The following is a 13,020-nucleotide window of genomic DNA, read 5'->3' on the forward strand; positions in this document are numbered from 1 at the left end:
GCATATTTAGCTTCAGTAAGTAGTGCTGACTTGCTCTCAGGAATGGTGGTACTGTTTACTGAACCCAGGTCCCACTGCTTGCTGTTCAAAAGCCATTAAAGTGGCCAGGTTGGTGGAATTAATAAAAGTTTGCTTTATTTTGGATGCTTGCAACCTGGGGGTGGAGGGAGGGTGGATCCTTGTCCAAAGGCTAACTACCCTCTGACAATCAAGGGGCAAGAAATTTTATAGGCTGAGGGATGGGGCTACATGCAGAAATAGCAGTCAGTTCTGACAGTCATCTTGAAATTAGTCATGCAGTGGTCTGACCAGTGTCATCTTGTTTTAAGAACTGTTAGGTTTTAGTTCCAGGGTTGGTTTGGTTCCATTTTTTGAAGCCAGTTCTCAGAATTGTGGCAGCTTATATCCTGGTTATAGTCTGGTCATCATGTAGTTAACTTCTTCCACCTGGTGGGGGTTTCAGTCTCTAAGATAGCTCATATATTGTGACTCAGAACACTATAGCCCTTGAGGAGGAACTAAAGGTCCTTAACTATGCTTAATGACTAAAGTATTATTTGGTCTGCTGTGACTATTTCCCTTTGTTTCTGCATGTTCTCACTTCTCTGATTAAACCTATTCTTTGGCTAAAGCTTTTCCACAGATAAAAGGCAGTCAGAGAACATGGCTTGGCTTTCTCTGCCCACCAAAGCAAAATAAAAAATACGCAGAGAGAGTTTGGAGGAAATAGAAAGATGGCTTAATTCTCAGCCAGCAGAGAGAGCAACAGTAGGCTCAAGCTTCAAGAACTGTGCCTCCCATCCATGAGGGGTCTAGGGGCTTATATAAGATGAGGGCTCAAAGTCAGGGGTCATGATGAGGAACAAAAGTGTTCGGATCTTGATTTCTTCCTCTTGCATTGTTTCAAAGACAGTCATAGGCTGGTGTCAGGAACCTAGTAATTGGGGCTGGCGGTTTGATGCCTCTGCGGCCTTCTTTCTGATATGTAACTATAGGGGGAAGGGTTGTAAGGGTCAACACCAGATACAGGATGTATTTAGCATGTAGAGTCAAAGGAAAATAGATGTGAAGTGTAGCTCCTGCTGAGTCAGGGGGCAGAAAAGCAAACTTGGTTGCAGGCTTGCGGACTTAGGAGCAGTTAAAGCAAAACACTTTCCGTGAGTTCAGGTCTGCTCACTGTTCTCTTTATTTTCTTTGTTGTCAGAAAGAGAAAGAGAAAAACTCATTCTCTCTTTTTAATGTTTTTCTTTTTCACTGCAACAGGACTGTAGGGGCTGTTCCATTTCAGTACCTGTGTAGATTCTAATATGGTAGACTGATTGATAGAAGCCACATAAACAAAAGCTCCTTGGGTTCTTTGCATATGAAGAGTTCCTGAGATCTTCCAGTTTGAGAAACAATGATTTAGGCTACACCAATACTGGCAAAAATCATCAATTGTCAAATTTACTTTATGTCATGTTCAGTGAGGTATTGTCTTACCCTGATGCATTCACTCATCGATAAGGTATATTATGTATTTTTTCACCACTTAGGAGAAAGGTGAATTGGCTTCTAAGTGTAGAAGGCCTCCTTTTCAGTCTGTGAGTAAGGATGAGAAGCTTGGCCACCCCATCTCAAAAGTGCAGCATGGAGGGAAGGCGCTGAGCCCTCAATCATCAGAACTCTCGGAGGCCAGCTGGGGAGGTTTCATCTCATTCCTGGCAAAGGCCAGGGGCCAGTCTGGGATTAGAGCTGTTTGTGCTGAGCTACAACATACATTGAAGATCTTTCTTGAAAGGATCAGCAGTTCTGGTCCTAAGTGGTCTCCGTGGCCTGAGGCTGGCGAGTAACTCTGAAGTGCCTTCCTTCAGCTTGCTGCCCCTTTAAGCCTGGCAGCTGCTCTGCAGCAGTTACAGTAACTGAACTCAGTCAGGTCTCGTTGCTCTACTCTGGCAGTCTGACACTGCTTCCCTTTCACCCCAGGTTCTTGCCCTCCAGGTATCACAGGGCAGGTGATGAGAAGCTCATTCAGGGTCCTGTGTGAATGGCCAGAGAAATAATCAACTGAGATGATGGATTCAATTGTAATTTACGTATTGCTTAAACATACGCTAGTGTGTGACCTGTCACTGTTCAGTGGACGTCAGCGTTATGCGATATGTGATGATGTGTGTACAAAGGTCATCACTCTACTTCCACCCTATAGTATAAACAGCCTTTATCATTTTGTCACATTTGCTTCCAGGATTTTCTCTTTACATTCTTTCAAAAAAAAAGGAATCATTAGGATAAAGCAAAGTAAAAGCCACCTTTAACCATTACCTCTAGGCTCATTCCTCCTGTCCTCCCTTTCCCACCTCCCAGACAAAGCAATCACTATTATAAGTGTGCTTTGCATGGTTACCAAAAATGCAAATCCATGTGCCCAGGGCACAGTGAGGCCAATCAATACTAAAACACTGGAGTCTGGAACAGAGAAAGCTTTGTTACAGGGCCACACAAGGAGATAGGGGGCTCATGCACTAAGAACCCCAAAGTTATTTTCTAGGAAAGGTGAGGGAGGGGCCTTGTCAGTTGCTGCAGACTTCAGATCCTTGTTTTTGAGGCCAGTTCATGGTCAGATGACGATGTTCCTGTAAACCTCTACCAAACAAGTGTTATTCTCTGTCCTGACAAGAAAGAGCCGGGTCCCAAGCACAGCCGTTACCCTCCCAGGCCCCAGTCCTGGCTGAGAGGAGGCAGAGCTCAGCTGGCAGCACCCTTAGGGCCAGGTCCCCAGACCCCGCCCAGCTGTCATCCCGGAGGGAGACAGGCACCCAACTCAACTGGCCCTTGGACTCCTCAGGCCTCCCGCAAGGTGGGGGCAGTTCCCACAGACTGCAGCACGGGCAAACAGCTGCAACCATTGAGGTCACAGAGATGGGAATGAGAGGTTCACTGCTGCCTCAAGGCTTAGTCCTGGCCGATGGATGGCCCTGGCAAGGGCTCTGGAGCCCTGCAAGACACAGCCTCCAGCCTGTTCGCTGGCCGCCCCCTCTACCCTCAGCTCACCCTCTGGCCCAAGGCTAGGCAAGCTGGAGGGTCTCAGGGAGAAGGCAGGGATCTGCCTCTTACCTCATTCTCCACCTGAGGACTGCAGCACCACCAACTGTTGACTGAGTCACTTTCTAATGGCGCCTCATTGACAGTTGGTTGCTTGTGGATAGGACCCACCAAGGGTCTGACCAATGGCTGAGGAGGACCCGTTACCTGGTAACAGGGTGCTGAGTAATTGTGCCCAGCAATGACTGCGTGCTAAGGGGTTTGCTCTGTTACATGATTTTAGTCCTTTTTTAATTTCTAAAATCACGTTTATAACTATAGATCCATAAACAAGACTTAATATTGTAGTTATGTATTTTAAAGTTCACATAAATGATTTAATATAGTACATGGATCATTTTCATGGGCTTCTCAGGTGGCTCAGTGGTAAAGAGTCTGCCCACAATGCAGGAGACCCAGATTTGATCCCTGGGTCGGGAAGATCCCTTGGAGAAGGGACTGGCTACCCACTCCAGTATTCTTGCCTGGAGAATCCCATGGACAGAGGAACCTGGTGGGCTACAGTCCATGGGGTCACAAAGAGTCGGACATGACTGAGCAGCTAAACAACAATTGTAACGTATCATTTTCACATCATTCTTAGGTTTTTGAGATTATCTGTCTATAGATCTAAGAAGAGTTGTTTTTCAATTTGTTTAGCTTTTTTAAATTTGTAACGATAAAAGTCTTGACTCCCAAATTCTTTACACATTGTACCAGAACAACTTGTGAAGTAGGCTCTTTGAGAATATTCTGTAGAGGCCATCATGTTGTTTTCTGTTACAGTTCCATTTTTCCCTTTTCACTTGTTTTTTTTTTTTTTTACCTTATTGTACTGACTAAAGCCTCCAGTACAACACTATGTAGACACTGTGAGAAAGGACAGCCTCATATTGTCTCCAGTCTTACAGAGAAAGCATTTAGTCTCTGGAAATTAAGTATGATATTTTTGCTGCAGGTTTTTCAAAGAAATCCTTTGTCAGATTGAGGAAATTTCCTTCTTTTCTTGGTTTGCTGAGAGGTTTTATTGATTAATGTTAAATTTTCACTTTTCTCTTTCACCATCAAAAGGCTCTTTAGCTCCTCTTTGCTTTCTGCCATAAGGGTGGTGTCATCTGCATATCTGAGGTTATTGATATTTCTCCAGCAATCTTGATTCCAGCTTGTGCTTCATCCAGCCCAGCATTTCACATGATGTACTCTGCATGTAAGTTAAGTAAGCAGGGTGACAATATAGAGCCTTGATGTACTCCTTTCCCAATTTTGAACCAGTCCCCACATGATCATCATTAGTTTCCTGACACAGGAAAGTACCACAGAATGGCTGATTTAGGACAGCAGAGGTTTATTGTCTCATGTTTCTTGAGGACAGCAGTCTGAAATCACGGTGTCATCAGCCCACGCGCAATGTGAAGCCTGTAGGGAAGGATCATTTTTTGTTCTTTCAGTTTCTGGCCTGTGTCAGCAAAATTCCATTCTTTACATCCTTCTTCACGTGACATGCTCTGTCTCTGCACATCTTCCCTCTATTTGTGTGTCTGTCTCTGAGCCCAAATTTCTCTCTTTTATAAGACCACTAGTTACACTGGATTTGGGTTCATCCTAATGACATCATCTTAATTTAGTTAAATCTGCAAACAACTTATGCTATGGTAAGTTTGTGTCCTGCCTCCCCACCATTCATATGTTGAAATCCAAACCCCTCAAAGGTGATGGTATTTGCAAGTGGGGTCTTCGGAAGGAGCTTAGTCATGAAAGTGGTGCTCTCATCAATGGGATTATTGCCTCATAAAAGAGGGTCCAGAGGCACCATAGACCCTCTTCCAGGTGAGAACACAGAATGTGCCAGTTATGAATCAGGTGGATGGTCCTTATCAGAACGTGATCATGCTGGTGTCTTGATCTTGAACTTCTCAGCTTCCAAAATTGTGAGAAACAGATTTCTGTTGTTTATAAGCTACACTATCTGTGGTATTCTATTATAGTGGCCCAAACAAATCTAGACAATATATTTCCGAATATGATCACATTGAGGTACTACTCCAAGGTCAGGATGTCAATATATTAATGTTTCCTTTGGTGGGGAAAACACAATTCTACCTATAAAAATTAGGATGTATAATCATTTTGCATAGTGGTAGATTTTAAATACTTTGCTAAAGATTTTTGTGTCCATGTTTATAAAGTATTTTGTACCATTTTTTTCTTGTAATGACTTTGGTTTTGGTATCACTATGATGTGGCTTCATAAAATATTTTGGGAAGAGTTCCTGCTTCTTTTCTTATTTTTCGGTGGCTAACTTTAAGATTTTCCCTTTGACTTTTGTTTTCTGTATTTACTACATGTGTAAGTGTGATTTTGTTTTCATTTATCTTGTAAAGATTTGTTGGTTTTCTTGCTTTTATGGAAGAGTTGTAGCCACTGGTTCTTCACATGTTGCCTCTGCTCCATTTTTTTTTCTCCTCTCTTTTCCCTGTGAGACTCCAGTTAAATTTTTGTTAGATCATTTTACTTTATTTACTTGAATTTCTTTATGTGTATTCCATCTATTCCCTTCCCCAAGCTGTATTTTTCATAATTTCTCAGATCTCTATTTCATCTTATTATTTTTACTTTCAGCAGCAGCCTATCTGCTGCCAAATTTGTCCACTGAATTTTTAAGTTTGAGTATGACTTCCCTCATTTATAGAGGTTTTGTCTGATTCTTTTTCACACTTGTCGGGTTACTTCTCATAGTTTCTCTCCATATAGGTATGTTAAAGCTTATGCTTTTTTTTTTTTAATATGGTTATTTTCTTTCTAAAGAAATCTGTACCTTCTAACTCAAGCATTTGAAATCTTTAGTGGGTGGTTTCTGCCATCTTTTATTAATAATGCTGACTATTTTATGCTGACTTTGTTTCCTTTTTTGGCTGTATATTACTCCTTCCCCTCCATAAGTAATTTGTGGGGATTTTTTGAGGCTTAGGATAATGGTATTTTTCTTTGGAGTGGACTCCTATTTGTTTTAGTCATTTCTAGCACTACCAGTGCTGAACCCTTTTAAATGAAGCTTGAGGTTTCTTTCAACTCTGGTGATGCCAGTTTGGGTTATTTTGCTAGACAGCCAGCCCACCAGAAGTTATAGCCTTCCAGGATGTGTTCTCTGTCTCCTTCCTTCCTTCCTTCCTCCCTCCCTCCCTCGATGCCTCCCTTCCTTTCTCTTTCCCTCTTCCCCTTTTCTCTCTCCTTCCTCAGGAGACGAACCTGTGTGACCATAGGGTTCTTTCAGATTCCCTAAGCCTTTCAGGACCTGAGCCTTGACTTATATACCCTCTATTTCTCTATAGTTAACTTTAGTAGGACTTTGCAAATTTCTTTTTGGAAAAAGTGCTTTTTTATTTTTTTCACCTATTTTTCTGGATTTTTCGCTTTTGACTGAGTTTTTGCCCAATAATAGCTCTTATCTTGACTATTCAATGCATTCAAAAAACTTAAAAAAAAATTTTTTTTTTTAGCATTTTAAAATGTTTCAGTAGAGAGTTTGGTCACAATAAGATTGCCCACCATTATCTAAAGCCTTACTTTTGTGTCTAAATAAATCACTGCTTAACTACTAGTCTTGATTACCAAAGTTTTTCATTCATTTCTTGGTGGGATATTCAATCTTCTGTCTCTGGCTTGAACGTTTCAGTGGTAGAGTATAAGTGTGGCCCCAGGATTCCCTTTCCTTCCAAACTTTGTAGGTGATTAAATCAGTTTTAGGGGACTTCCCTGGTGGTCCAGTGGTTAAGAATCTGCCTTGCAATGCAAGGATGTGGGTTTGATCCCTATTCTTAGAACTAAGATCCCGCATGCCACGGCAACTAAACCCGTCTGCTGTAACCAGTGAGCCCTGGTGGTCTGAAGCCTGCAGAACACAAGACACAAGGAGGGTCCCCAGTACTACAACCAAGACCCCACACAGCCAAATAAATGCATTGAATAAACTAGCTTTTGATTGAGAATAATGATTTTTTAAAAAAAGAATAATGATTTGTTTTTCATTATTCTTAAAGTCCAACAAACTTTGTCAGGAAGTGTCTTGGCACGTGGCTTGATTGTTTTGTATCAGATTTTCCTTAATCATGTCATGTCCCTTAAAGAAAAGTCTTTAATAACAAGCTTATTCTACCACGGCTTTGGATACTTTTATTTGTATTTTTTTATTTGCATCAGCAACTGCTTAGCTAATTTTTTCATTTTTTGTTTCTTTCTCAAGGACAACAAATATACACACATTGGATATACTTTGTCCTAAATTTATATTTTTTCTCCAATTCTTTATCCTCTGTGCTCTTTCAAATTTCATCTTGCTTAGTTTTCTGTAGTATGTGCAGCACACCCCCTCTTTTCAGTTATTATTTGAGTTGCTTCAATGTAGCTTTTCATTTTCTTAAGGTATTTTTTTTTCGTTTCTTCCCCGAGCTCTTTCAGGTCACTTGAAAATTCTTCTGAAGTTTTATTATCACTTTACTTTTTGAAGATTTTTTAAATGTGAACCATTATTAAAGTCTGTATTGAATTTATTACAATATTTCTTCTGTTTTATGATTTGGTTTTTTGGCCAGGAGGTGCTATGGTATCTTAGCTCCCATACCAGGAATCGATCCCTTACCCCTTGCATTGGAAGGTGAAGTCTTAACCACTGTACCACCAGGGAAGTCTATCACTTTAAAAAATGATTTTTTTTTGTTTTTGTTTTTTTTTTCTTTTTTATTTTTTTATTTTTTATTTTTTTAATTTATTTATTTATTTTTAATTTTTACTTTACAATTCTGTATTGGTTTTGGCATAGATTGACATGAATCCTCCACAGGTGTACATGCGTTCCCAAACATGAACCCCCCTCCCACCCCCCTCCCCACAACATCTCTCTGGGTCATCCCCGCGCGTCAGCCCCAAGCGTGTCATATCATGGCTATATTTAATTTCTTTTAAAGTAGATGCATTTTCTATGTGTTTTGTTACTTAATTCTTTTGATATGCAAACAACAATTCCCTTTGTCTTTTGTTCCTTCGACTTGTCATATTTTGGGCAAAAGGCTACATGACTTTGCATGGATCCTGTGCTGGATCACTTTTCACTGCTGCTCAGTTTCCTGGGCCACTCTCCAGCCCAGATACCTGCTGAGGAAGGAGGCACCTCATGGGTGAGCAGGGGCATTGCCTTAGGCTTGGCCCTTCCCAGTGGGAACAGTCGGCCACTGGCAACCTTCCCTTAGGTTGCAGGTCAGCAGGCTTTGCGAGGTAGCCCTGATGATACAGGTCTCTGGTTGGATGAAAACCCAGAGCTTTGTTTACTTTCATCAGCAGTAGCTTAGCTGTCATTCACCTCTTTTCTTGAGTTTCTCTTGTATCTTCCCCTCACTCATGGATACTTTGTTAGTGAAATGTGGGAAGAGAAATACCTGGACTAAGCTACAATTATGAGGGTCAAATCCCTTACCCAAAGAATCTGAACATCTATTTTGACCCTGAGCTGAAAGAATTTTGACAAATCTGGGCAATGTGGGCTATGGACAGATAGAGTTACTTTCTCAGTGTGGATGGTGCGCAGGCCAGAGCCCCTCCCCAAGCTGACCTCTCCTCACCACAAACAAAGCTACCTTTGGTCCTTTGGTCAAAAGCCTTCCTCCTCCTTCAGTTAGTAGATGTCGGAGTAGGGAATCTACTTAGGCAAGGAAGACTATTCAAGACTCTTGCAGAAAGAAGGGAGACAGAACTCAACTCAGCTGACACAAAGGACTGGAGAGAGATTTTTAAGAGCTGAGGTGGGGAAGAGGGGCCTCATGGACAATCCAGAGTTTGAACATTCACTTTATCCAAAGGAAAAGTACATCCTCTCCCCTTTCACAACAGGAGGGAGTTTTCCAGCTTTGAGCGGGGTGTCAGCTGAAGTCAGGAGTCTATGGTCCTGGATGGTTGCATTTCAGAGATATCCCAGGTCCTTGAGAAACATTCCCTGAATCTTAAAGTTGGTAAAGGGCTTTTGAGATTTACAAACATTTCAAAGGGCATAGAGTAAGTTTAGTTACAATTACAGGTCATCCAAAGAGAATACTTTAGAAAAAAGAAAAGTGACTTCAAGGGCCCTTGAAGAAAGACACCTCTTTGGACTTTAGTCTACATGAAAGTCATCTTGGTCAGGGTTCAGGTTTCTAATCTGGGAGCCATTGCTCCTTAGCCAAGACACTCTTCAGGGGAGCCCCCATCCCATCTCCTCCTCTGCTTCCCTTTCTTCTGTCTCTCCTCGTCCTCTTTCTGGGTCCAGCCGCTGGGTCCTAATTCATGATCCCTCACCCCTTTCTTGGGCCCTGTGCCCACCCAGAGCCTCTAGGGCAGGGGAGGGATGGAGTATGTGAGCTGTGGAGGAGTCTGGCTGTCCCCTCCATGCAGAGCAGCAGGAAAAGGCTGCCCTGTCTCTCTTGGCCCAGGTCATGGTCCCTGGGGGCAAAGAACGCTGTCCTCCCTAAGGGACTCAAGAGACGCTGTGTGTGACCCCTCCACACACACACAGACACACACACACACAGAGTGTGTGCCCTTTCTGGAGCCTGCCTTCATCTGAGTTTCCATGTAATGTCTTGGTACTTTCTTGCCACAGGACCTGTTCGCTTCTCTGGGGGCTGTCGGAAGTGGAGGAAAAGATGGGCTGGAGGCAATCTCTGCAAGGAGCAGACGTGCCAATGGCCCGCACCATTTACCTCAACGAACCCCTTAGGAACACTTTCTGCAAAAACTCCATCAGGTGAGAAGACTATGGAGGTAGGAGGAGAGGAAGGAAGAAGGAGGCAGCTGTGGTCTTCCCCGCAATAAACAAGACTTTGTGTGGATGCTCGAGGCTAGAACAGTGTTCTTGAACCTGCAGGAACTCACTGCAGAGAGTAGGATTTGTCTTCACCTCCCCTTTGAGGCTTCTTGAAGTCGCTCTCTGCTCTGACTTGTCCCCATTTGCAGGCACCCACCCACCAGCTGAGTGCTCTAGCAAAACCACTTGCTAGGGAGCGGGGGAAAGCCCTTGCCAGGGGAGCCACCCACCAACATCACCCACTGGGGAAGGAGCATTAGCTAGGAAGAGTTCTACTTCCTGAGGAATTCACTGAGCTGAGTACTGAAGCTCTGCAGAGGCGGTTTAGATGAAAGCCTAAAAGGGACTTTTTCCATATGTATCGTTATAACTTCCCTGGTGTTTCAGATGGTAAAGAATCCACCTGCAACGCAGGAGACCTGGGTTCTATCCCTGGGTCAGGAAGATCCCCTGGAGAAGGAAATGGCTACCCACTCCAGTATTCTGGAGACTTCCATGGGCAGAGGAACCTGGTGGTCTATAGTCCATGGGGTCGAAAAGAGTTGGACATGACTGAGCAACTAACACACATATGTATACACACACACACACACACACACACACATATACATATATTCTTTATTTTTTTAAAACCAGGTTCTAAGGCCAGAGTTGGATACATGAGCTCAGTAGTCAGTAAGCTCTTTCACTATTAACTAACTAATCAGAGAGCTTAAAAATGTGCATCACTGACTCAGCAAGAGAAACAGAATATCTCTGAAGCCAAAAATGAAGGCAAAGCAGGAACCCAAAGAGGTCAAGGATGCTGATGTGGCTGGTTTCTGAGGACACCTGCCCAGTTCTGGTTACTTAGGGCTTCAGATTTCGTGCTCAGTGGGAAGAGGGAACTCAAACCTAAGGCCACACCTGGTGGAAAACAGAATTGGAAACCCACCACTGTAATACTGGGTCTTTGGAGGACTACCTCCTAAATGAAGGGAGAATAAACATTTGCTTTTTAAAAGGCACATGATGAAGAAACTTAACCTCTTTTAAATTTGGCTCTGGCTTTAATATTTATAAAGTTATTTTATGTATGTCTCAAAAGTTATTAAATGTAATGAACTTGAAGAACAGTTTTGGATTGCTAATTATTAATTCTATTTAGTCCATGAGTCTTTCAAAAACATCCTGCCCTAGGGAATTCTTCAAATTCGATGAGGATGAATTAAAAGAAGAAATATTAAATTTCTTATCTCAAAACTCCAAAATTTTGGTAAAATAACATGCGTAATATCTGGCAAATCCAAACATAATAAAGAATATAAGGAGTATATGAAAAGAGGAAAGTATTAAAGATAAGTGAGGTACCCAGAACACATTTTTTTAAATTAACCATACTTCAATAGATTTTACAAAGATATTTGAAGAATTTGATTCTTTATATTTTTGGATTTATAGAACTAAAATTTTTAAACCATTCATATCTACCTATCATCTCTCTGTCATGGTCTGAATTCCCCCAAAGTTCATATGTTGAAATCCTAGCCCGCCAATGTGATGTTTTAGGAGGTGGAGCCCTTGGGAAATGATGGGGTCATTCAGGCAGAGTCTTCTTTTGTGGATTTGTGACCTTATAAAGAGCCCCAGAGAGCTGCCTTGCCCCTTCTGCAGTGTGAGGTGACACTGAGAATGTCAGTGGGGAAGTGGACACTCACCACACACTGAATTTGCTGGTGCCATGATCTCAGACCCTCAGCCTCCGGAACTGTGAGAAATAAATGTCGGTTGTTTATAAGCACCCAGTTTATGGTATGTTTGTTACAGCAGCTCAAATAGACTGAGACACTATGCTAGACCAAAAGACATACTGTCTATGCTTTTATACATGTTAAACAACCTTCACCAGCGATGATGCCAGCTTACACCTGCATCATCAGTTTGGGAGCCCATGTTTCCTCGTGTCCTTGCTAATAATGCTGGGATTGCTCAGTCACTCAGTCGTCGGTGTGAGAAGTGAAAGCCTCTTTCGCTTTTTATTCCTTTGAGGTGTATTTGCTTGCTTTATGTTTACTGGCCACTTGTATTTATTCTTTTGATAATTACTTGTTTATGCTTTAGATCCCTTTTTATATTATGGTGAATGTTGTTTGCTTAACGGTTTTTAAAGACTCACTGTATACTAGAGATATTAGTCTCTTTTTCCTATGTGCTACAAATATATTTTTCCTAGCTGGTTATCATTTTTCAGTCTTATAGTGCTTTCTTTCTGAACAGAACTTATATTTTTATATATCAAAATTTTGCTCATTACCAGGTTGTATTCCTTATTACCTTCTCTTTTGCATGTGTTTATTTTTTTTTTTCTTTTGAATTTTTTGCTATGTATTGGAGTATAGCTGATTAACAATTTTGTGATAGTTTCAGTTGAACAGCAAAGGGACTCATCCATGCTGTTCTCTGCTTTCAGATCCTTGGTTCTCCACATCTGCCTATGTATTCACAGTACTTCATGAAATGGGGAAATTCTTCTTTTACCTTGGGTTTTTTTCAAGATAACAATGAATGCTGTGAAAAAAGACAAAATATCTTTAGAAAAGGCTCAGCATTTTAAAACAATGTTTTATCCACTTCTGAGTTATAACTAAATTTTGTGTTTTCCATTGGTGTTTCCTGAGTTCAGAAGGTTAACTTTCTACCTTTCTACCCACAGCACAGCCAAGTACAGCATGTGGTCATTTATCCCTCGATATCTGTATCTGCAGTTTAGCAAAACTGCCAACGCCTTCTTCCTGTTCATCACTATATTGCAGGTGATGTTTTGAACATGTTGTTAGATTCAGATTTCTAAGAAGTGAAAAAGGTATAACAATCTCATGAGTGTGACACAGAGAATAAGTTTAAGCACTGTAAAGAGAGAACTCTCCTCTTCAAATATTTAACTTACTCAGTGAGACACTAAACTCCATTTCTGGGCTGAAAGACATGTTGGTGAACAGTAGATGAATTAATGAGATATATTTGAAGTGCCTTTATCATTTGTGCCACCTCCATAATAATATAATTTTACTGTATTTTGAAAGATATAACCCTGTCATGTTAGTTTAAAATAACATCCCCCCCCCAATAATGATAAGAACACTTAACA

General features: G+C 41.6%; 1 protein-coding gene across 1 annotated transcript in view; it reads left to right on the forward strand.

The window, feature by feature from the left end:
- The first annotated feature begins 9,732 nt into the window (after positions 1–9,732).
- The window catches only part of LOC120883220 (phospholipid-transporting ATPase IB-like), a 111,927-nt gene continuing 108,639 nt past the window's right edge, over positions 9,733–13,020 (forward strand). Inside the window, exons 1-2 of the mRNA XM_040267258.1 lie at positions 9,733–9,833; positions 12,586–12,685. Of these exons, the coding sequence (XP_040123192.1) occupies positions 9,733–9,833; positions 12,586–12,685 (201 nt within the window). The remainder of the gene's footprint in view (positions 9,834–12,585; positions 12,686–13,020) is intronic.

Source organism: Oryx dammah, unplaced genomic scaffold (assembly GCF_014754425.2).
Source record: "Oryx dammah isolate SB20612 unplaced genomic scaffold, SCBI_Odam_1.1 HiC_scaffold_24, whole genome shotgun sequence".
Classification (NCBI taxonomy): Eukaryota; Metazoa; Chordata; class Mammalia; order Artiodactyla; family Bovidae; genus Oryx; species Oryx dammah.